Source organism: Hippopotamus amphibius, chromosome 7 (assembly GCF_030028045.1).
Source record: "Hippopotamus amphibius kiboko isolate mHipAmp2 chromosome 7, mHipAmp2.hap2, whole genome shotgun sequence".
Taxonomy (NCBI): Eukaryota; Metazoa; Chordata; class Mammalia; order Artiodactyla; family Hippopotamidae; genus Hippopotamus; species Hippopotamus amphibius.
In genome coordinates this window covers 5,957,039-5,980,473 of record NC_080192.1, presented here as the reverse complement: position 1 = coordinate 5,980,473, position 23,435 = coordinate 5,957,039, and the positions used below count along the sequence as shown (strand labels likewise).

Here is a 23,435-nt window from a genome sequence, read left to right as displayed (position 1 = left end):
GCAAGAAGGAGGCCATCTGCAAGCCAAGGAGAGAAGCCTTAGTATAAAAACAAACCCATCAACCCCTTGACCTTGGACTTCTAGCCTCCAGGACTGTGAGAAAATAAATTCTTGTAGTTTAAGCCCCTCAAGCTGTGCTATTTTGTTACGGCAGCCCTAGCAAACTAATAAAAGGAACCAAAAGAGGACAAGCCTTCCCACGGCCTGCAACACTGCCAGCGGGAACTGAGTACCAGGCAGGGTGTGTCCAGTGGGCAGGGCACAGCTGCATCACTCACCCAGGCAGTTGTGTCCATCGTGCGCCAGCATGAAGCCATCAAAGCAGGTGCACCTGTAGTTCCCTGGGATATTGATGCACTCGTGGACACAGCCCCCGTTGTAGTAGTCGTTCTCACACTCGTCAATGTCTGCAAAATGAGGTGCACGAGAGGTGTCAGAGGAAGAGCCCGAGGGTCCACTCTCCCCCCTAGTGACCTCTGAAGTCACCAGGACGTGAGTGGTTAGGGGATGACTCAACAGGTATTCACTAAAGTCCTTGCCGGGGGCAGGGGACCCAAAAGTTTTAAAGATGACGATCCTGGCTCTGCAACGAGGTCGGCCACCAGCTTGGGGAGCAGGGCCATGGGCTAGACATGTTTGGGGTGACTTTCATATCCCCCCTATTGTGAAGCAGGAAACATTCACACCCAGCTCTGCCCCCCTCGAAGCCCTCTCAGCATGAACAGCATGCAGTCGGTCCCCCCAAACTGCCTCTTTTCAGGCTATCTGAAAGCTTCCCAGAGGTGGAGAGCTCCTTACTAGTGAGGCAGAGAGTATGAAATAAATGAACTTTGCATACCACCAAAAAAATGTAACCTCTGGAATGAGAGAAAAGTCCATATACTCCCCCCAGAGTTTCCTTCCAGATCAGCGTCTGAAGTCTGACTTTCTACTGCTCCAGTTTCCTTGTTACAACCAAGGCTCTGTCTCATACACAATGGCCAACAGCCTTTGTAAAGGTCACCCTTTTTGCGGTTTTAAGTCTTTCTCAACATTCCCATCAGGGGTCAAGGAGCTATGGGTTCTGGAGTTCCAGAGAGACTGGAGCCCCTGTAGAGCAACAGGAACGAGCCTAGCGAACATTTGACGGGCTGCTTCTCTGCCCGAGTCCCGGGGGCGACACCGCAGCCATCATGGCCCCAATCCCCACACCAACTCCGAAACGACAGGCACCATCACCGTTATTCCAATTTTACCAGGGCGCCAAAGAAGCCAAGGCACGGGGGTGGGGGAGTGGGGGGCAAACGCTTGCCAAAGGTCACACACCTAGAGGTGCTATAAGTGGGATTCAAACCACGGCAGCCCCCCCACGGAAGCGAGGGCGGAGAGGGGGTTTTGACCTGCCCACCCTGACCTCCCCAGGTTCTGCAGAGAAGCCGGAAAGGGGGTGGCCGGAAGCGGCCCACAGAAGAATTGGAAGTGCCCCCGTGGAACCGGAAGTGTTCCCAAAGCCAAACCGGAAGCAGTAGTGCCCCGTCTAAGCAGTCCTGGAAGTGCTTTGCAAGAGGCTGCAGCGTGGGAAGAAGCAGCGTCTCCTGTACCTGGTCCAAGCAGGATTTTCGAGGCCAGGTTCCAGCTATGAGAGCCAGGAAGGGGCCAGCCTGAAGAGGAGCGGGAACTGAAGGAAACTTGGCTGCTCCTGGGAATGCGTGGGGAGCTGGCACAGGGAGACAGCCAGCTCCATGCTCTGCACGCAGTCCAGAGGGCAGAGCTACTCCCAGTAGGGGGGAAGCCAGCGGGACCAATTAATGTTCACGGGTAGGTATGTCCATCTGGAAGACAGAGCCTGTCTCAGGAGATAGTGAGCTCCCTGACTCTGGAGGTGATCAAGCGCTGTCGGGACACCTGTCTGCCAGGGATGCTGCCAGCAGAGGGGATAACGTCACTGAAAACTGCAGCACTGGGTTGCACAGCCTCCTCCTGGTGCCCACCCACCCGGCCACGATGAGGGAAGAACAAAAGTAGCCTGGATCCCCAAAGGTGTAAGAGACAGGAGGCATCATGCCTGCAGAGGCCACCAGTGTCAGCTGGGAAGGAGGCTCAATTCTACAAGTCATTTGAATTATTTCTAATCGTTATATTTAATGTATCTAGAAGTTTTAAATAACATTAAAGCAGGATATAAGCTTTTGTGTTTGAAACGGCACATGGATTTATAAAGACTGAGATATTGATTACTGCCCAATCTCTGCAGCGCTAACCTTTTGCCAGAGCCCCAGATACACCAATCCAACCACTTCTCCCCGTAGATCTTCCACATTCACTCCAAAGGCAACGTGGCCCAACTTTAACTCATCAACCTGCACTCCCCTGGGGTTCCCCATCTCAGTGAATACTGTATCCTTCCACCTCTCCACTGACATCTAATCAGCAACCAACACGTGAATTTTCTACCCTCGTGACATGAGTACAGTCTGCCAACTGGTCACCCATTTCCATTGCCTGTAAGCATGAGCATCACCTCTCATCTGATCCGAACCAGCAGCTCCCGCACTGTTGCCTCCCTCCTTTCCTTCATTCAAGCAGGTGACTCAGGAGAAGGTGGCCCGGTCCCATCTCTTGGGGTGGAGTCCCATCAGTCTAACCCAAACAGTATATGGCATTAGCAACTGCTGTTGGTCCCAGGGTGGGCATGAGACTTAGGCTGGATCTGTCAGCCTGAGGGGAAGGACTTTTACTCCATGCTTGGGTGGAAGAATTGTCTCTCTCTCTCACGTTGTACCTCAGTATGAAGGTATCCACTCCTGAAACATACACCAGCTGAATTAATTTTCACAGCAACCCTCTGGAGGAGGTGTTTTAACTCCATTTATGGTTGAGCAAATGCAAGTGCAGAAAGGTAATTGCTCAAGGTCACATAGTAAGTGGCAGGGCAAGGGTCAGAACAAAAGTCTTTCAGTTTACAAAGCCCATGTCCTACCCAATAAGTTAGAATGCCCATGACATGCCAGGTGTTGGCAAAGCACTTTGTATATGTTATTTCACTCTTGGTGCATTTACACTATGATTATTATGTAATCATCAAAACACCCATTCACACATTCATCCTTCCACTTGTTCCACATCCACACACACACACACACACACACACACGTGTGTGTGTGCACCTATCCAGCAACCCAAATAGCCAGCCAGCCAGCAATGCATCCTTTCATCCAAACATCCATCCACCCACCCACTATCCATCCATCTAGTCACTCCAATAAGCTGTTCATTCAGACACCCACCCAACCATCCTTCCATTTGTCTATCCATGCTAAAATCTATCCATCTAAATATCCAGTCAGCTGACCATCCTTCCATTCATCCAGTCACCTATTCTCCCATCCATATAACCAGCCAAACATCCACCTATTCAAACATGCACCACCCATCTAAATATTCAGCCAGACACCCATCCTTCCATTCATCTAAACATCTATTCCTCGAAATATTTATCCTTCTAAATGCCTAACCATCTATCCATCTATTCATTGAGCCAAACACCCAGCCATTTATACACACACACACACACACACACACACCCCTACTTTTCACCCATCTATCCAGCTAAACATTGACCCATCCATCCAACCAAACATCTGTTCATCCATCCATCAGTGACTTCAAACATCCTGCATCAAAACAGCTTACAAAACACATACAATAAGATTTTCAAAAAGAATAGATGTTAGGATGAAGAAAAAGAAACGAGGGTTGAAGAATAAGAAAAAGCTGGTGAATGATGCAGAAATACATTTGGTAATTCCAGCACAATTCCAAAAAGAAGGCCACAAATAGGACTCTGAGCTTCCTAGAAGCCAAGGCAAGGAAGGAAACACAATCAGTTACAGAGTCGCCACACTCATAAAGTTCAATTGAACAAGCTGTTTTGAGGGTAGGAAGGTCTGAGAAAATTGTCTTTCCCCATTAGGATAATCATACACCCAGATCTGCCTGGCATAGTTCCGGCTTATGCCTGCTATCTGGGTATAATTTTTAACAGCAACCTTTTCACTATCAAATGATAAACTATTTGATCACCACAAACCTAAGGCATTATAAAGAGGTTGCTGGATAGTCCATAAAACACCTCTAGCCTTTTCCTTCCTTTGACTCCCCATAGTGTGGGCCACAGTGGGTGCTGACGGGCTGAAGAGTGCAGGAAGGGTTGCTTCTCACGTTTCTTCCCTGAATCCAGTCCCAGAGAATCTCCCCAGATCTGAGCACCCCTTAGAATGATCAGCTCCTCTCCAATCCCCAGGCCTGAAGTGCTTGCACGGGCTTCTGAGGCCAACCTGCTTGACCCGCCCGCCCAGCATCCTGACTGGAGAACGTCTGCTCACAGCCAAACCGCCCCTGATTCTCTCTGTCTGCGCCTTGAATTTTTGTTTTTTAAAATCACGTGAGCCCCTCACGTGACAAACACATAAACAAATCAACCAAAAAAAAAAAAAAAAAAACTCTGTCAAAGCAAATACATTTATTATTGTACAAAACCATGTCTAAGAGCCACCAGCCCCAGAGGAGGTCCCCGCAGGCCTCCAAGATGCCCATCAGTCTTGGACCACTTAAAAACATTTTTTTATTTGAAGTATAGTTGATTTATAATGTTGTGTTAACATCTGCTGTACAGCAAAGTGATTCAGTTATACATATATATACATTGTTTTAAAATATTCTTTACCATTATGGTTTATCAAGGATACTGAATATCGTTCTCTGTGCTACACAGGAGGACCTTGTTGTTTTTCCATTCCACATACACTAGCTTATGGCTGCTAACCCCAATCTCCCACTCCATTCCTCCCCCAGACCCCTCCCCCGTGGCAACCACCAGTCTGTTCTCTATATCAGACCACTTTTTAAGGGCTATTAAAGCCAGAGAATGAGGAACAGGCAGATGGAGTGGGGAGAGGGTGAAGGAATGGAGGGGGGCAGAGCCAATCTCTCTAGATATTTACTCTTTTTTAAAAATTTGAAGTATAGTTGATTTACAATATTGTGTTAGTTTCAGCTGTACAGCAAAGTGATTCAGTTATACCTTTTCAGATTATTTTCCATTATAGGTTATTGCAAGATATTGAATATAGTCCTGTGTGCTACATGGTAAATCCCTGCTGCTTATCTATTTTGTTTCATAGTTGGTATCTGTTAATCCCATACTCCTAATTTATTCCTCCCCCACTCCTTTTCCCCATTGATAACCGTTTGTTTTCTATGTATGTGAGTCTGTTTTTGCTTTGCATATAGATCCATTTGTATTAATTTTCAGATTCCACGTGTAAGTGATATATATTTGTCTTTCTCTGTTTGACTAATTTCACTTAGTATGATATTCTCTAGGTCCATCCATGTTGCTGCAAATGGCAATATTACATTCTCTTTCATGGCTGAGTAGTATTCCATTGTATATATGTACCACATCCTCTTAAACCAATCATCTATTGATGGGCACTTGGGTTGTTTCCATGTTCTGGCTATTGTAAATAGTGCTGCAGTGAACATTGTGGTGTATGGATATTTTTGAATTACGGTTTTCATCTTTTCCAGATATATGCCCAGGAGTGGGATTGCTAGATCATATGGTAGCTCTATTTTTAGCTTTTTAAGGAACCTCCATACTGTTTTCCACAGTGGCTGCACCAATTTACATTCCCACCAACAGTGTAGGGGGGTCCCCTTTCTCCACACCCTCTCCAGAATTTATTATTTGTAGACTTTTTGATGATGGCCATTCTGACCAGTGTAAGGTGATACCTTATTGCAGTTTTGATTTGCACTTCTCTAACAGTGATCTTGAGCATCTTTTCATGTGCCTGTTGGCCATCTGTATGTCTTCTTCTTTGGGAAAACATCTATTTAGATCTTCTGCCCATTTTTTGATTGGGTTTTGTTGTTGTTGTTGTTGTTATTGGGTTATATGAGCTGTTTGTATATTTTGGAAATTAAGCCCTTGTTGGTCACATTATTTGCAACTATTTTCTCCCATTCTATACATTGTCTTTTTGTTTTGTTTATTGTTTCCTTTGCTGTGCAAAAGCTTTTAAGTTTGATTACATCTCACTTTAATTTTGCTTTTACTTCTTTTGCATTGGGAGGCTGATCTAGATATGTACTCTTCAAGGACTGTTGTGAGTTGAATTGTGTCCCCCCCAAAGATGTGTTGATGTCCTAGCCCTCAGTACTTGTGAATGTGACTTGATTTAGAAATAGGATCTTTGCAGATGTAATCAATTTTTAGATGAGGTTGTAGTGGAGTAGGGTGGGCCTAATCCAATGACTGGCATTCTCATAAAAAGGAAATTTGGATATAGACACACAGAGAGGATGTTTGGACGGAAAGGAGAAAACCCATGTGAAAACACAGCCACACAGAGGGAAGACGGCCACAGGACCACAGAAGCAGAGATCTGAGTGAAGACGCTGTGTGGAAAGCAGGTGTGACTGCTGCTTCCATTTTACTGATGCCAAGACAGAGGCCCAGCGTGGCTGAGCATCTTGTCTTCAGACCTCCAGCCAGGGGCTGCATTCAGGTGCAGGCTCTCTTCCGGCTGGAGCCACATCCTCAGGGTGCATGAGATGAATACTTTTTAAAAGTGCTTTATGCTCCAAAAAGTTATTGAGGAGAAAGGTGGGGAGGAGATGTCATGTGCATCACTGTTTTTATTTCCAAGGTCTGTACCTGATCTTGAGGTTGAGGGGCGGTGACAGAGATGGTTCATACCAGAGAAAGTGGGCAGGGCAAAAGATCTGACCCGAGTGCTGAGGAAGAGAAGTCCAACAGCTCGTCCTAAACGTCCCTGCTCCTTTGTCAGCTTGCTTTTTTTTTTTTTTTTTTAATGAGAACTCAATTCCCAACAGAAAACAGCTTCCAACATCCAACAGAGCAGAGAAAAACAGCGTGGGGAGCTGCTCACCGTGGGATTTTAAAAGGTCACGCAGTTCCACTTTCCCTATATGAAAATGGCAGCATGTGGCCACGACCCCACAGCTGCGGTCATGCACCAGCAGCACTGGTTTGGACTCGAGTGGGACGAGTTTGGTTTTTTTCATTTAATTCAAAATTGATTCTTGCTGCCCCATAAAATATACATTTATTCTGCAGTGCCTGGATTCTAAGAGATTCTACTACAATGACTCAGAAATTCTTCTCATTTTAATACTATTTAGGGCATTTTAATCCTAAAAATCAGGACTGATCGGAAAGGTTCTCAAAATGAGGATTTTTAAAGCACCCTACTTGCCACTCTCAGAGATCATTACTGAAAATATCTTCACGTTTCCCCTTGAAATTGGCATTTTTCTCAACATTCCTACCAGACAGTGGAGACCAAACGCTCTAACAAAGAACACTTCCCTGGCTGGGCGCTAACACGTCTTCTCCTTTGTCTGGGGCTTTAGGAAAAACCGTGCACTCCTTAGATCAGGCAACCATTCTGGGAGAGATGTATGGCTTAGGAAGTTGAGTCCTTATTGGTGAATAAATCTTAATCCGGTTTGTTGGCTAATTACATTCGCGGGAAGGTGGTTTCACGGGCTGCCTAGCAGGAAGGATTAAGCCCCCGCCTCCGGTGGCACAGGGTTAAGCTCTGGGTTTGTAATGACTGAGTAATGAGACCCGCGCTCGGCAGACCCTGGCATCCATCGATCAGGTTTCCCTCTGCCGAGACAATGCCAGAAGTGGGCCCAGCAGTTAATTATGGGAAAGGTCAAAGGTCATGCAAAACCAACACAAATCTATATACTTTTTCATTCCTAACTGCACACAATGACCATGGCTCAGCCAGAGGGTGGGAAGGTCCTCCCCCCAGCCAACCCATGATCCAAGGTAACCATGGGCTTTGAGCTGCTGGCTGACCTCTCCCAGTGGCCCACATGGCTTCGGGCCTCCATGCTTTTGCTCAGGCTGTTCCCTCTGCCCGGAGCTCCTTCCCCTTCACAGACACCCACCCCTTCTCACACTGAGCCCCTGCATCACCCCCGCCCTGAAGCTCTTGCGGATCCCCCACAGACAGGGATCCTCCCCACCCTCTGGGCCCCACAGCTCCCTGGAGGAACACTATCATTCCTTTCAGTTGCTAATTGTGTGTGCTTCGAGGCTGTGAGTTCCTCAGGGCAAGAACTGTGTCCTGTTCAGCTGCAGGCTCAGCTGTAGCAGTGTCTCCTCAAAAGTCTGCTCAGCATGGAACGAATGAGTAGCCATCGCGATTGGAGCCTCTGTGGACGTGTGAGGCCGTATGCAGGCCCTTTGCTACGAGCACCCTGAGAAGTGGGTACCAACATCTTTATTTGACAGCAAGGGAAACCAAGGCTCAGTGGTGTTACCTGCCCTGCCCAGGATCACACAGCTAATACAAGTGGAGCCAGGAAGTGAGCCAGGCCACTTGACTTCAGAAGATGCTGTCTCGGGCACAAAGGCCATGTTTTGTAGGATTCCACTTACATGAAGTCTCCAGAAAAGCCAAAACTATTGCGACAGAAAGCAGATTAGTGGTTTCTGGAGACTGGGGTACTGGGGAATGATGGCTAAGGGGTACAGGATTTCTTTTTGGAGCAATGAAAGGGGTCTAAAGTTGATTTTGGTGATGGATACACAAGTCTGTAAATATACTAAGAGGGATTGAATTGTATACTTAGAGTATAGTTGAATTAAAGTATACATTGAATTGCATACTTTAAATTAAAGTATATTTAAGTGGGTGAATTGTATGGTACATGGATCATATCTCAACAAAGCTGTTTTTCTAAGTCAGTGCTCTCGGAGCTCTCATCCACCGTGCTGGCGGGTCCCTGGGGCTCTGCCTTGGTGCAGATACTCACTTTGAACTAACCTCAAATGCCACCTGCCCAGCACGGGCTCATGGTGAGCTCTGTGGCTCTCAAGTACCAGGCGGGACTTGCCTACCAAACCCAAAGGACCAGTTGATTACTCCCTTTCTCCCTCCAAAACACCCTGGACCCTTCATTGCAGGCTGTTCCCAGGTTCCGACATCAGGCCCGCTGGATACTGAAGCAGCCTGGTTGACAGAGAGCTGACCTATCAGAGTGTTCAGGATGGAAGTGAGAAGGGGCCTCAGGAGGCTGCCAGCCCAGAGTTAAGGCTCCCACCGCTCCCCTGCCAGTCAGAGGCATGGCCATTCTCCCACCCCCTTAGCGAAAGGCAGCGGGGAAAGGCCTGGACCTCCAGACTGCAGGCTCTGAGGGGCTGCTCTGTGGGTCCAACCCCCTGTGAACTCAACAGGAGGATAATCAGAAACACAGTTGCCCGAAAGCCTGAGCCCCCACTCGGAACGGGTAAGCTGGGGTCCTAGAGCAACTCTGATGTGCCCCTGGATTTGATAAAGGGGTAACCGAGCCCAGAGCGGGGAACGGAGGAGCTCACCTTCTCAGCAGGTCGGGGCTGACAGCAACTTGAACCCAAGACGCCCAGCTCAGGCGTCTTCCCCTCACCTCCCAGGCTGCCCTCTGGGCGCCAGCAGCAGCAGGGCCTGAGCTGGCCTGGTGCAGTTTGATGTCATTCTCTTTCTCTCCAAATCCCCAGTGGAGTTTCTCTCTAATAGTCATGACAGTAACGGCAGGGACAGCCTCCCCACCGTGACCTTCTAATGGCAGGTGGCTTAACCCTTACTATAGGCCAAGTAGGAAGGGCTTAACTTCCCTCATCACAGAAAGAGAAACGGAGGCTCAGACAGCTTAATTGACTTGTGCAAGATCGCCCAGCTAGTAAGTGGCAAAGCCAAAACTGGAAGCCAGGCAGACTAGTTCCAGACTCCACCATCCTAACCTTGACACAATCACCTGGAGAACTCCCCACAGCTCAGTGAATAAGGAGCCAGGGCCCATGGTCCTCACTGAGGATCAAGCCACCTCCCTGACTTCTTCCCTCCTATACCAGCACCTCCCCCATCCTGGCCCCTCACCCTCAGCCCAGACCCTGGCCACAAGGAGCTGCCAGCCTAGAGAGGAAGAAGGACCCAGACACAGGTGAACATCTCATGCGAGGACAGCCTGGCCCGCCAGCGCTCCGGCCAGGTCAGGCTTGCCTGTGGGGCTGTCAGTGGGAGGGGACAGGCGGCTCACAGTCCAGCCGGAACCCCCACAGACTGAGCCTGTGCTGGGTGCCACCGTGGCAAGGAGCACCCCGAAGACAGAGCTGCCTGTTACAGGGGTCCGAAGCGGCCTGGGATCTCCTGGCCCCAGCCCTGAACTTTGCAGTCAGCACACTAAGGCCCAAGAGGTCCACAGACCTGCCCAAGGTCACAAAGGCTGGCACCCAGGTCTCCACGGACCTACACCCAGCTCTGCTCCCCTTGACTCAAGGGGCAGGAGGCCCGGATACAGGCGGGGTGGCTCTGGGAGAGAGGATGCATCTCGGAGTGCACAGAGGGAGCAGGGCTGAGCCACAGCAGCCGCTGTTATTAACAGGCCAGAAGTCCAAGCCGGCCAGCTGGGGTTTTACACTCTCTCCTCCCAGGGGCTGCAGCCCTCGCCCATCTGGAGGACCCCCTCCAAGCACCCTCCGAGACCCCCTGACCTTGCCTGCACACACAAGCCCTCTGGCCCTCTTTGTCTCAAGGCCTTTGGGGAAGGCCGCCATCCACTTCAGTAGCATTCAAAGGCCAACAGGCTCGTGGTTTATTTTCTTAGAAATAATGGTTTTTTCTGGTTAGCATTCCTCCGATGGAAAAACAAATACAGCCACTGTAATAAGAAGCGGCCAAGAAGAGGCTAGAGGGCCTGGAGGAAGAGGCTGAGAGAGGCCTGCCGCCTGGGGAGCTTGGAGACAGGGGCATGGGGGTGGGGGCAGAGGCCCTCTAACCCTGGGAGAAACAGGGATTTAGAGAAAAAAGAAAGCTCAATGTGCAGGCCCTGGTGCTGTCTTCAACACACTCTCACGCACAGCGAGGCAGCTCTTCCCTCCCCCAACCTCCACTCAGATGCACATTCTGTGGGGCAGGTGCCGCTGCTCCCATTTGATGGCTAAGGAACCAGGCCTCAGGAAGGTGACATCACTTGTTGGACCTACTGCATCTGCAAGGACAGAAACAGCCGTCTGCATCCTCACTGCAGACGCTTCCGTGGACCAACAGAGCTGGAAGGAACGTCTGAGACCCACTCTGCTTTCCTAACTTAGCTCCCTCTCCAGGGAGCCCTCTCAAACGCCCCCCTCCCTGGGCAGCGATTCTCTCTCTCTCTCTTTCTCTTTCTCTCTCTGTCTCTCTGTCTTTCTCTCTCTCTCTCTCTCTCTCTCTCTCTCTCTCTCTCTCTCGTGCGCGTGCATCCTCACCCCACTGAGTCTGGTCTGCATTTCCATCGCTGCACTTTCCACGCCCTGCTATGATCACGTCTTTCCCAATCTGTCTCTCCCCTAACCAGGGAGGTCAAGAAAACACGTCTTGGCCCAACTCCAAGCTTGGCACAGAGTAGGTGCTCAGTGAACATTCTTGATACTACACTGAATCGCGTCCAGCCGACACATTTTACACGCGGGCAAACTGAGGCTCAGGGAGGCACAACGCCTCCAGTGCTTAAATGCCAACGATGTGAGCTTTTAGTTTTCCCTTCCAAAAATGGACATGGCCTCCAAGAAGCCTGAACTCTGCAGCAGATCTGGGACCAGCTGCAAGCACCGCTGCCTAATTGCTAGCTGACAGCAACTTGGAATTTTAAGTCACATCCAATTTCTTCCTGCCCGCTGGTCTGCTGGACTTGAGCGCTTTCATCTTCAGCAGGGCACACGTTAGCATGCATAATTGCACGTTTTAAGACTTAAAGAAGAATTTCCCCTCCTCCCCCCCTCCCAGCCCACCTCCTACTGCCTTTCCTGGCCTCCCCCAAAGCAGAATTTTATCTGGAGTTTCAACAAAGTGTGTAATAATGACGGTGAAAATGACTTAATAAGGTCATAGACATCCTTCCCGCAGAAGGCCAAGTGGTCTTAAGTTTTTGTTTTTTTTTTCTGATGTTAAACTAAATGTATCACTGGGTCTGTTATTAGGAGTTTTGTTAAAACACTTAACAGCAAGCCCTGTAATCTAGCTAACTTCAGTGACTGACAAGTAGACCCTGGGGATATAAAATTCAGGAAGTAACTCTTTACCTTCACTATATACATGCTAATTTTGTGATCTCTGATGCCCATAAGGTTGTCATTTTTTTCCTTTTCACAAAAAAAGGAAAATAGTAATATATTTGATATACTGTGGCCAAAACAAAAAAGTTATTTCCCCCAAGAGTTTTAATTATAACATTTTGGAAAAGGCCCGAGTTGGAACTTGCAAGTGGAATAAACCACTTGAATAAATGGTCTAAAAAATTAAGTACACATAGAAGGGGTGATGTGCACTGCTGGTTCAGACTAAACAGTGATTATCAAGAGGGTATTAGTTATTTAAACAAGGCATTTGAGGGTGGTTTGCTCCACGTTTGGGGCCTGGTCCTGATTATAAACGAGAGCTTTTAATTAAGATCAGTAAGACCCAATTCAAGCTATAATTTGGTCCTTTTCCTTAGCAAATGTCTACGAAAACAAAGCAATTAAGGTTAAATGAGTTGAAGCATTTAAAGGGGATGAAATGCCCCCTCCTCACCCCCAGCCTGCCCCCTTGGCAGAAAGAGTACAAACAGGCCCAACTAATTCAGACCAGGAGGCCAGTGCAGGGCTGACCCTGGCAGCTCCCTAAAGGGCCATGCAAAAGGCGCCTGGTGAGGGGGGATGCAGCAGCTTAGCTAAATGAAGAGGGATGGGGAAATAGAATGTACAAAGGTCCTGTGGTAGGAAGGAGCTGGCAAGTTTGCGGAACTACACGAGGACAGTGATTAGGCTTAGGGCTAGGGTTAGGGTTAGGGAGGAAAGGTTAGAGAATGACAGTGGTGCAAAGTGGTTAGCTGAGAGGTATCTCCCAGATGTTGGGGCTCCCAGGGCCTGACTCGGATGAGCTGATGGCAGCAAGGGGAGGTGTGAAAGGGTCTCCACACCCCCCTCTAACACTCCGTAGCTAAGGAACTCCTCCCACTGCGTTATGGGACCCCTTGGCTGACGGGGGCTGGAATCCAGGCCCCGCTGCCTCTCACCTGGGTGACCTGGCTAGAGACGGACCTCCCTGGGCCCAATTTCCTCAACCTGATTCTGCCACTGGCCCCTACCAGATATCCTTAGACTAGTCCCTTCCCCTCTCAGACCTCAGCTTCGTCATCCATAAAACCTTCAAAGCTTGAGTGGCTCTGGGAGGCCTTTCCTGATACCCCAGAGACTGATAATGGTCATTCACTGTCCACCGACACCAGCTCTGGGCGCAACCCTGAGTCGCACAGGTCATCACAATCCAGTGTGACAGGAGCACTGCAGGAGGGATGCTCACAGGTGGCAGCTGACCTGTTTGGGGCAGCAGGGAAGGCTTCCTGGAGGAGGTGACTGCTGGGACTCATGCATACACCCTTTCACCCAGCAGATGCCCTCTAAGCCTGTACCAGGCCTGCTGCTGGGTGCTAGGGATCAGAGCTGAACAGGCCACAGACCCTGCCCTCGAGGAGCCCACATTCCAGGAGGAGACATGGAAAACATCAACGCAGTGTGACATGGGCTAAACAGAGGTTGTGTGGGTCTGGGGAGGGCAACAAAGAGAGGTGGTCATTTGTAAAACACAGGGGCTGCCCTGGAGGCCCTTTAAAGCTCACTCTGCACACCCTTGAGTTTACCTCAGGTGACTTCAGATACTGTCGAGATGCAAATCATCAAGAAAACACTGATGTATCCTCAGCTCTGCTCAGAGTCTTTCCCAGCTGTCTGAGAAACCTCACTCTGGCTACAGCAAGCCACCTGCCAGCGTTAAGCCAACCACATATGGCCCCAGGTTGCTCCCCGGACACACAGTGGCTGCACGGGTGGAAGCCCCGTCATCATCACCCGTGCACTGGCCACACGGCAAGGCGACCTGACGGTGTGTGAGAGACCGTCCCCAGAATGGGGGTCCAGCTGCTTCAGGTGCCAGGTTTGCTAAAGGGTTTTCCTCAAGCTGCAGGTGCTTCAAGGCAACACAGTGAAGGGTGTAAGAGGCTCAGGCAGCCCCACATGGTGGGGCCAAAGACTGACTCCTTCCTGGGGAGAGCTGGGGAGAGTGTGGGAGCCACATTCTCTGGACCTGCTTTGCTGAGAATCTATCCTCTGTGTTTAGCACGGTAAACAGCAAAGTCTATCAGATCTCTAGGACAAGGCAATTCATTTCGCCCAAAACTCCGACCCCAGCCTCTGCAAAACCCCACACCAACGTAGGACCTGCAGATAAAGGGGCCCAGGAAGGGAAAGTAGGGTTCATCAAAAGTAGAAATGGCTGTCTGGAGGGTCCAGGGATTGATTACCAATGTCTGCTGTGGGAGAAGGTGGCAGCTTACTATTTGCCGTCCCTGGGGTAGGTTTAGTGGAATGAAGGAAAGCCTTCTGTCACTCATATCTTTTACTGCCCGTTCTTGGTAACTGGTCATCGGCGAACGGCACGCACATCTGCACGTCTCTATCGGGGTATGGATACCGGCATGTGGTTTATCTGAACAGTCAGCGAACCCGTACACCACGTTTCCCAGCTATTTTAGTTCCTAGGAGTTGTTGGGAAGACAAAGCTTCACCCCTTCTCGTATACTGGACAACATGATGACCACCGATGTCATCAACATCCTCATCTTCATCATCAAGGTCACCACCGTCGGCGTCACCACCGTCAGCATCCCCACCTGTACCATCACCACCACCATCATCACCACAGTAACAGCAGCTGATGCTGATACAGCGTGTCCTATGTGCCAGGCTCTGTTCACATGCTTTATGTACACTGATTCATTTAATTCTCACACCACCTTCAACAAACGGAGGTCAAGTAACTTGTCCTGGCTACACAGGCAGGATTTAAACCCAAGCAGTCTGGCTCCAAGGTCCATGCTTTAACCACTAAAGGGTCAACTGAATATTGACCGTTCATCCTCTCTTCTCAGAACAGAGAACCACAGACAGCAATAACCGCGTGCACAAACGCAGCGGGGAGAAACGGGCCCACCAAATTCGGGCTCTAGTCCCAACTCAGGCAAGACCCCTGCCTTCTCAGGCCTCCATTTCCCCACCTGTGAACCAGGAAGTAAACACCTGGATGATCTCCAAGGCCCTTTAGGCCACCACTGCACAGGGCCTGCGAGCCCCCCAGATTCCATAGCCTCCAGAAGTCTCTGCAAGGTCCTCCTGGGGAAGCCAGGGGGCTCTGATGGCCCACGGGTGAACGCTCCAGCAGGCTCCATCAGTTCTGACTGATGACTGTAGGTGGGTCCCCAGGGATGAGAAAACCTCAGTGCAAGTGGGGCAGTGTCCACTCAGGTCCCCAGTCCCCGCAGCAGTGCTCACTCACAGGGAGCTTAGGGAGCAAGTGGCCAAATGGCCCCCTCCTCTCGGCTCCTAACAGTTACTCTCCAAACTGTTCACACGGCAGCTCAACAGCTGCCGGTTTACCACCTGTATGATCCTCACCTGTTCATTCAGAATTTCCACTGATACATAACTTCAGCCCATCAGCCCAGCTAGACTTGAAGCTCTTTTAGGGGAGGGACCAGATTGTACCATAACTATCACCTCTGAGGTATACAGCAGGGAGCGATTTTCAAAGGTCTTCACCAGTCATGATGTCATTTGAGCCTAAAACCACTGTGAGAGGTGGTGAGAAAAGATGATGATGACGGAGACAATGCAGGTACTGGTACCATCCCCTGTATACTGAGCATGTACTGTATACTGAGTGCCTGTGGAGCCAGGCACAGAGGCTGGCGGGGCCCCGGATGCTACAGTGCATGTCATTCAATCTCCAGGATGCCCTGAAGAGTGAATAAGAATTAGCCAGGACATAAAGGGAGGGAAAGGAGCTCCAAGAAGGGGGAAAACCTGAGCTGGGTCTCAGAAACACGGTCTGACCTGGTGTTGATACGTGTGGCCAGGGCACAGGGGCTTCCGTGCTTCAGGAGGTGAGGGCAGAGGCCGGAGCCAGGCTGGAGGGACAGGGCCCCTGGCAGTTCCTGAAGCACATTCACAAGCTTCATTCTTTTTCATTCGTATACGGAGGACATCAGGCCCCCAGGGCCAGTGAGTGTGACTCCCAACCTGGGCTCAAGCAGAGTGGAAAGCTAGAGCTGGACTCTGTAGGACTTCCGGGCAACAGGTAGGACACAAAGTCTGGTGTCCTGGGCAGGGAACAGCAGGAGGGGACCTGAGGAGCTGGCTGGAGGAGGACAAGGCTGGGTCAGTGGCTTAAACTGGCAGAGATGGGGCTCACCCTGGGCCCTCCCTGGCCGGAGGGCAGAGCAGAAGTTCAGAAAACGGTTGCACAGAGCCTCATGTGTGTCAGTTGGAATCACCAAGCTAACGTCCAGGACTTGCCAGCAGCCGCCCGCTCTATCTGCCTCCAGCCTGGCCTCCTTCCAGAGGTCCAGGGGTAGGCGCCAGCTACCCACTCCAGCTTCTGAGCCCAAGCAAGGCCAGGGATGTGGCCAAACCAGGCACCATCCAGGACAGCGTCATCTGTCCAGCACTCAGCCTTAAGCGGATGCCCAACAAATGAGACGGGGAAACAATGTCAGCATCCCAAGGAGGCAGAGCTGCGTCTCCTACAAAACCCAGCTCCTACAAAGCCTTATACAGAAGGAACAGGCACCCACCTTGTTCTCAGGTGCCATTTTCCTACCGTGAATCTCACACTTTGAAAAAGGAAGCTGCCAGGACTCAGGGGGAAGATACAAAGATGCTAGAGAGACTTGGGTGGGAATTAAGAGACCTGGCTTTGAGTACTGGCCATGCCACTGTGAAACATGGGCACCTTGCAGAAGAGGCTTCTCCAATCTGAGCCTCAATTTTCCTCATCTGTGAAGTGGGGGCAGACAGGGAAGATTTGGATCCTGATTCCCATCTAGGGGTGCACATTGGTCATGGAGAGAGCTGCCTCCAGCCCCCTGGTTTGGGCCTTGCCCCAGACCCACGGAAGCAGAATGACCACACAGAGCCTCCTGGACAAATGTTCCCAAAAGTTCTGTCCAGCTTGGAAAGTCCTGGCTCCAAAGACAGCTAAGGCTGCCCTTCTGTCCGATTTTCAGCCTGCCAGGGAGGAGGTTTCTAGGGCCGCACAGTCAAACCAGCACCCCAGGTGCAGGGAAGGAAGGCTGGACAGACAGACGGAGAGCACACATCCACCAGGTTCTGCCCAAGCTTTTGTCCTCGAGACGGGAGACCTGAGCCACCCCCACAGATGCTGTGGCAGCTACTGTGCGACTCCCCTGGGGAAGCTACACAGGCTAGCTTCGGATTTGAAGCTAGGGACCTTGGCGCGGGGGTCACCGCAGGCCTTCACCCCACACACATCCAGTCAGGGAGAGATGGACAAAGGTATCATTCCATGCTCCACCTCAGTTTCTTTTAAAAAATCCCAAAAGTTTCAAACCCAGGGAGAGTTAAACGCCCCATGGCTCCAAATACCACCCTCCAAGGAAGCCGCGCAGGTGCCCGGGAAGCCCACAGCCTCCCTCCCAAGGCTGACAGAGGCGGCCGGCGGGTCTGGCAGGAGGGGTGGGCTCACCTTCACACTGCCTGCCTTCCCCCTTGTAGCCTGGCTTGCAGAGGCATTTGTATGACTTGGGCGTGTTCTGGCAGATGGCATCGATGTGGCAGTCGTCCGTGCCCTCCGAGCACTCGTCCACGTCGACGGCCCCTGTTGGGGGGGAGCGACCAGTGAGGTGTGGCCCGGGAAGCGGGCAGCTAGTGCGGGGCAGGGAGTTCCTCCTGCCTCCCGCCCTCCCACTGATCACCACGGTAATTAACAGTAACAGCCGTCACAGGGCCACCTGGTGTGACAGGCGGTGACTGGGAGCATCTTTAGGGTGGCTACCCTGTGCCAGGCGCAACGTTACCAAAATGCCGGGTCTTATTTATTTTCACAACAGTTCCAGTAAGTAGAGCTATTAGTTCCACAAAAGATGAGAAAACGGAGGTTTAGGAACACAGCGAGGAAAAGCCTCTCTCTGTATGTCTTGCTCTCCCCACAAGCCTCGCTCCATTCCTCCTCCACTCTCCCTATTCTAGAATTTAGAGCCAGCAGGGTCCTTGGGGGGATTTAAGTCCATCCCCTTTGGGTTACAGGTGGGGAAACAGAGGCTAGCATGGCGCAGTGAGCAGAGGCAGCCCACGCAGGAGATCTGCACACGGGCCCCACCCAGCTCCTAGGCTGTGGAAGTAAAGGATTCCTCACCTGGCCTCCACGTCACCAGACCCAAGAGTCCCAGCGGTGGACCCATAGCCTCAATTGGCCTAACGTGGCTCAAGGCTGTGTCCGATCTCCCCGTCCTCTCTCCTCCCCACCTCGGAAATCTAGGTTCCAACCTGGTTCTCATACTCCAGCTTCCAAAGTCAAGTTAATTTTAGGTGGGGAGGGCCCCTGGCGCTCCCCACCTCCGCCCTCAACACACCCATACACACCTTCACTCTGAAACAGCTGGCGGGCAAATGATGTAAAACAGATTCTGTGTATCTGTGTATACACCCTCCCTCCCCCGTCCCGTCCCCCGCCCCCCCCACAGCTCACACAGGGAGAGGACCCTCAGAGCACAGGATAGCAGAGCCAGAAGAACCTTAGCTATACTCTAGGTTCATTCCTCAGGTCACAAATGAGGAAACTGAGGCCCAGAGAAGTCTGCTGAAGGTCAGGGGCTCATTAGGAGCAGAGACTGGGCTCTGACTCAGGATTAGCAGGTCCAGAACTTTCCTACATGCCCTGCTGCTTCCAGCCAGCTATGAACAGAATACAGATGGATGACAGACAGACAGAAGGACCCAGAGAGGAGCACAAGGAACTCTCAGTAGCCACCCCAAGGGCAGTCACCCAGGGGCAAGCCTGGGGAAGTCCTGGAATGTCCTCTCTTCATGCCTCTGGCCTCACCCTCAAGAGTGTCCAGTCTGAATTACTCCCCTGACTGGCACCTGAGTTCTAAATCTGCATGGAGGGCCTCAGAAAGAGAACCACTCCTCCCAGGACTCTTCGTCCTTTGTCCTAGTCCCCAAGGCTCCAGCCTGCCCCTAAGGGAAGAGCGGCATCAAAAGGAAACACAACAGAATCACCTCCCTGCACTCGCGCGTGTGTGCACACACACACACACACACACACACACACAGAGCAGGTGGCATCCCTTCTCAGGGTGGCTGTATCTGCTCAGGTCAGCAGCCCATCCTCTAGAGCTGCCCAAAGGAAGGTGGAACAGGGGCCAGGAGGCAGTCAGTGTAGAAGACCAGAGCCGGCCGTCAGGTGGCCAGGGGCCAGTAGGAGCATCAGCCCAGCAGAACATCCCCCTCTGGAGAAGTGACCACAGAGGGAACCCCTAGAGGGGTGGCACAGCCCCAAGGGCAGGAAGCCGGACACCAGAGAGGGCCCATCTGCACCCTTCCAGGGGAGAGGACTGGGGCCACTTATGAGACAGGACCCGCAGGGGCAATGGGCCACAGATAGAGCTCTTCTCACTTCCCAAGGGTCAGTGCTCGGGAATGAGGGAGGGAAACTGCCTGGGGCTCTGGTGTGCCCCCAATCTCACACCGAGGTAGGCATCTTCATGGGATGGACATGGAGGGATGTTAGCCAAGGGGCAGTGGGGCACCTCCCAACATACCTTTTAAACATGTCTTTAGGTGGGGGCTGGGGAGAGGGTAGGTAAGTTCAAGGAGAGAGGGAGAGGAAACACAGGCCGTGAGTTCTTGCAGGTTCCCTGGCCACAGTCCTGGCCTTGGCAGCCCAGCGCAGCCCTCCCATCACAGGCTTTGACGTTAGTTGTTTCATAGCACAAGACTTCCATGGGGTGGGGCTGGGGCTGGGGCATGCAGACAGACAGTGGAGAGACAGAGAGAGGGAGACGGGCGCATGCAGGAACAATCAAACAGGGCTGAAGGACCTCAAAGCCCAGGAGAGACACCCACAGACACGTGGGAGTGTGGCAGTGGGGCCCGGCTTCCCTTGGGGGCACCGGAAAGAGCTCGGCTCCAATTGTGGAATAGTTTAAATGGCCAGGCGTCCTCACTCAGGGTGTAACTCCCAGGAATAGACTTCCTGCCGCCAAACACAGACCTCAGGGAGCCCGCGTAGCGTAGCAGCCAGGGTTGCTCAGGGAAGCCAGGGAGAGCGCAGCAGGGTCTCTCCCCTCCAGGGAGAGAAAGCAAGGGAGCTCCTCTGAGGGACAGGGTCTGAGGTGGGAGGAGAGAATGTGTCTTCAGCTTTGTGGGACAGCCCCTTCCAGATACCCTAGAGAGCAGGGGGGAGGGGTGGAGTGCCCGGGGTCCCCGTGAGATCCATGCGGAGCCGCCCCACCCTGCTTCTGCTGCCTGCCCCCAACATGCCCGATGCCTGATGCTCGATGCTCTGCTCGACACTCGACACCGGTTCCCTCCTTCAGTGTCTCTCTCCTGGACCCCCTCACCATGTCTGACGTTTGGGCTCCCCTCCCTCCGGTTCCCATCCATCTCCTTTCATCTGTGTCTGTCCCTCAGTCCTCCGCCTCCCATCTGTCCATCTGTCCACCGCTCTCTGGCCGTCTCCAGCCTTCTCTCCTTCCCGCCTCCCTCTCCCAGTCCTCCCCTCTCTTCCCCTGGTGCCCCTCTGCCTGCACCTCTCCCGCTTCCTTCCCATCCCTTAGTCTTGTCCTCACACCTCGGTCTTTTGACCTTTTTCCTTCTTGCTGCCCATTTGCCTCCTTCTTTCTCCCTTGGGCTTCCTCCCTTCCCTCTTCAGTCTTTCTGGTCTTTACTCTGGTCTTTACACAGGTTTTTTTTCCCTGTGTCCTTTTGTGTGCCTCCTTTTCTGTCCGTCTGTCTCTCCATCTACCACGGCCCCCTTCTCTGTCTCTCCGGGTCCGTCCTTTTTCCCTTGCCCACCTCCTCCGGGTCTCCCCTCCGGGCCTCCTTCCGCCCGCGCCCCCTTCTCCCCTGGGGGAGCGCCCGTCTGGCTCCGGGGTCCCCCACTCCCTCCCGCCTTCGGGCGGTGCGCGGGAGGCGGCGGGGCGGGGGGTGGGGGGAGCCCTCGGCGGGTCTTCGCGCTTTCTTTCTTCCTCCCGCCCTCACGCTCCCCCCATCCCCGGGGCCTCAGCCCACCCCGCCCCTGCTGCGGCCCCGCCGGGCCCCGGGAGCCCCGCGCCGCCCTGGCTGCGGGGATGGGGCGCCCGGCGCCGGCCCCAGAAGTTACTTTGCAAAGAGGCAGGGCGGGGCGCGGGGCCGCGCGGGCTGCGGCCCTCCCGACGGCGCGGGGCTGGGGGCCCGCCCGGGACCCTGCGCCGCCGCCGCGCGCCCGCCGCCCGCCGGGTCGGGGCTTACCTGGGAGCCCGCTGCCCCCCGCCAGCCGCCCGCGCGCGCCCAGGGCGAGCAGCACCCACAGGTGCCAGCGCACGGCCGCCGCGCCCATGCTCACTGCGGGCCGGGCCGGGCCGGGCGTGCGGGCGTGCGGGGCGCGGGGACCCCACCGACCGGCCGCTGGGCGAGCGCTCGCAGCTGCAGGCTCCGCGGCCACCGCTCGGGCTCCCAGCCTCCGAGCCGGCGCGGCTGACGAGCTGACAGCCGCGCGCTCATTGGCCCGCTGCCGTCGGGGGCGGGGCTCGGCGCGCGACCGGCCAATGGGCGCCGGCCGCCGGCCTACGGGGGGAGGGGCGGGCGCGGGTGTCGGGGGGAGCCCCCTCCCCTCGGGGCGGGCGGCAGGTGGGGGGTAGGGGCCGGACCGCTCGGCCGCGGGGTGCACGGTCTAGGCCGGGCTGGAGCTGGCTCCGAGGCTGCTCGCTCCCTCTGTGCCCGGATCACCGCCCCCCTCTCCCCGCCCCCGAGCCCTTGTCGTCGAGGGTGGCCGCTCCTTTGGGGGCAGTACGCATCCACCCAGCAGCGCGCGCGCGCACACACAGACACACACAGACACACACACACACTCACACACACTCACTCAAGGGAGAGGTGGAGGCCTGCCAGCCGGCCCTCGGAGGTCGAGAAAGGCCCGGCTGCATCCATTTGTAGTGAAAGAAACGCAAACCGCTCAAAGCAGAATCGTCCGTTCATCCTTCGGGCACATGTTTATTGAGCACCTACTGTGTGCCAAGCACTGACAATGCAGCAGCGAAGAAGCCAGACAGGAAAAAATTCTGAAGATCGTTTTAAAATTTACGTTCAAAACAAATGAACTCTTTACCACGCCCCAAAGGACAATGGCCTATAAATGTGTTTGTCATAGGACGGCCACAGGAAGGGGCGCCTGGAAAACTCCGTGTCTGCTCTGGGATCAGTCCTGGCCTGCGCAGCCCACCTTGGGGCTGACCTCTTACCCAGCGAAGTTTGATTCCCCCGCAGAATGCGAGGCCTGGGGCCTCCGAGGGCCAGACCCCACGGGGGTGGTGGACTGGGGGCGGAAAAGCAAGCATCAGGTCATTCCACCCAAAAACTGCTCTGGCCTGGCCTGGAGTCTACACCTGACTCCTTTGGGACTCGCACCCGAGACCCCCCGCCAGGGAGGCGAGGCTGGAAATAAATGGGCCTTCTCAGCCCCAGGCAGGACGCTTTAAGGGAAGAAAGTTCAGCAAACCCCAAGGCTCATCTCCTTGACAACCACCAATAAGAGCTCCTTTTTTCTTCTCCTGCTCTCCAGCCTGACTGAAAGACAAGACTTTCCTCTTTTTGTCCACTCTGCTTGCACCCGTCCACACCCAACTTTCCTCTCCACACCAGCTCCCTCCCCGCATCCCAACACACACACACATTCACACACACTCACGTACACCCTCCAACACACACCCTCAGGCATACATGTTCTCACACACTCACACGCATGTACATCCTCCCAGACACATACCCTCACACACATTCACATACTTCAGACATGCAGCCTCTCACACAGATGCGTGACCACACATACACTCATACAACCTTCTGTAGGCAGTCTCCGAAGCCCTGGAAAGTTAAATCTGTGTCCAGCCACCCTTGCTCCCAATCTGACTTCATGTCAAAAACAGCTTGTGGCACTGGCCTGGTGGCTGAGCAAGGGGTTCCCCACACTGGGGACCAGAGAGGGCCAGCCTTACCCTCCATCACACGAGACATTTCCTTCTGCGTGGTTGCTCTTGCTGGTGGCTTAATTTGGGAGACCCCGCTATCAGGCTTTATTCTGCCCTCTTCCCAGTTGTGTGACTTTGGGTTTCTCGGGGAGAAATCTCCCTCAGAACCACATATTGTGTTGTGTGGTAGGTGACAAGGCAAAAAAGGTGAGTTGGAGTGGGCGCTCTAACCGACTAGAAACAATGCCCTCTTTTAAAGAACTTTTACTGAGATACGATTGACATACAATAAACTGCATATATTTAAAGTGTACAATTTGATATATTTTTTCTTA

The 23,435-nt window shown here is 52.9% G+C and overlaps 1 protein-coding gene across 2 annotated transcripts in view; it reads right to left on the bottom strand.

Annotated features, from left to right (window-relative positions):
- The window catches only part of SCUBE1 (signal peptide, CUB domain and EGF like domain containing 1), a 129,885-nt gene extending 108,412 nt beyond the window's left edge, over positions 1-21,473 (bottom strand). For both annotated transcript variants that reach the window (XM_057743135.1, XM_057743136.1), the window contains exons 1-3: positions 21,386-21,473; positions 17,619-17,750; positions 279-407 (exon numbers count right to left, since the gene is read on the bottom strand). In XM_057743135.1, the coding sequence (XP_057599118.1) occupies positions 279-407; positions 17,619-17,750; positions 21,386-21,473 (349 nt within the window). The remainder of the gene's footprint in view (positions 1-278; positions 408-17,618; positions 17,751-21,385) is intronic.
- Positions 21,474-23,435: the final 1,962 nt, after the last annotated feature.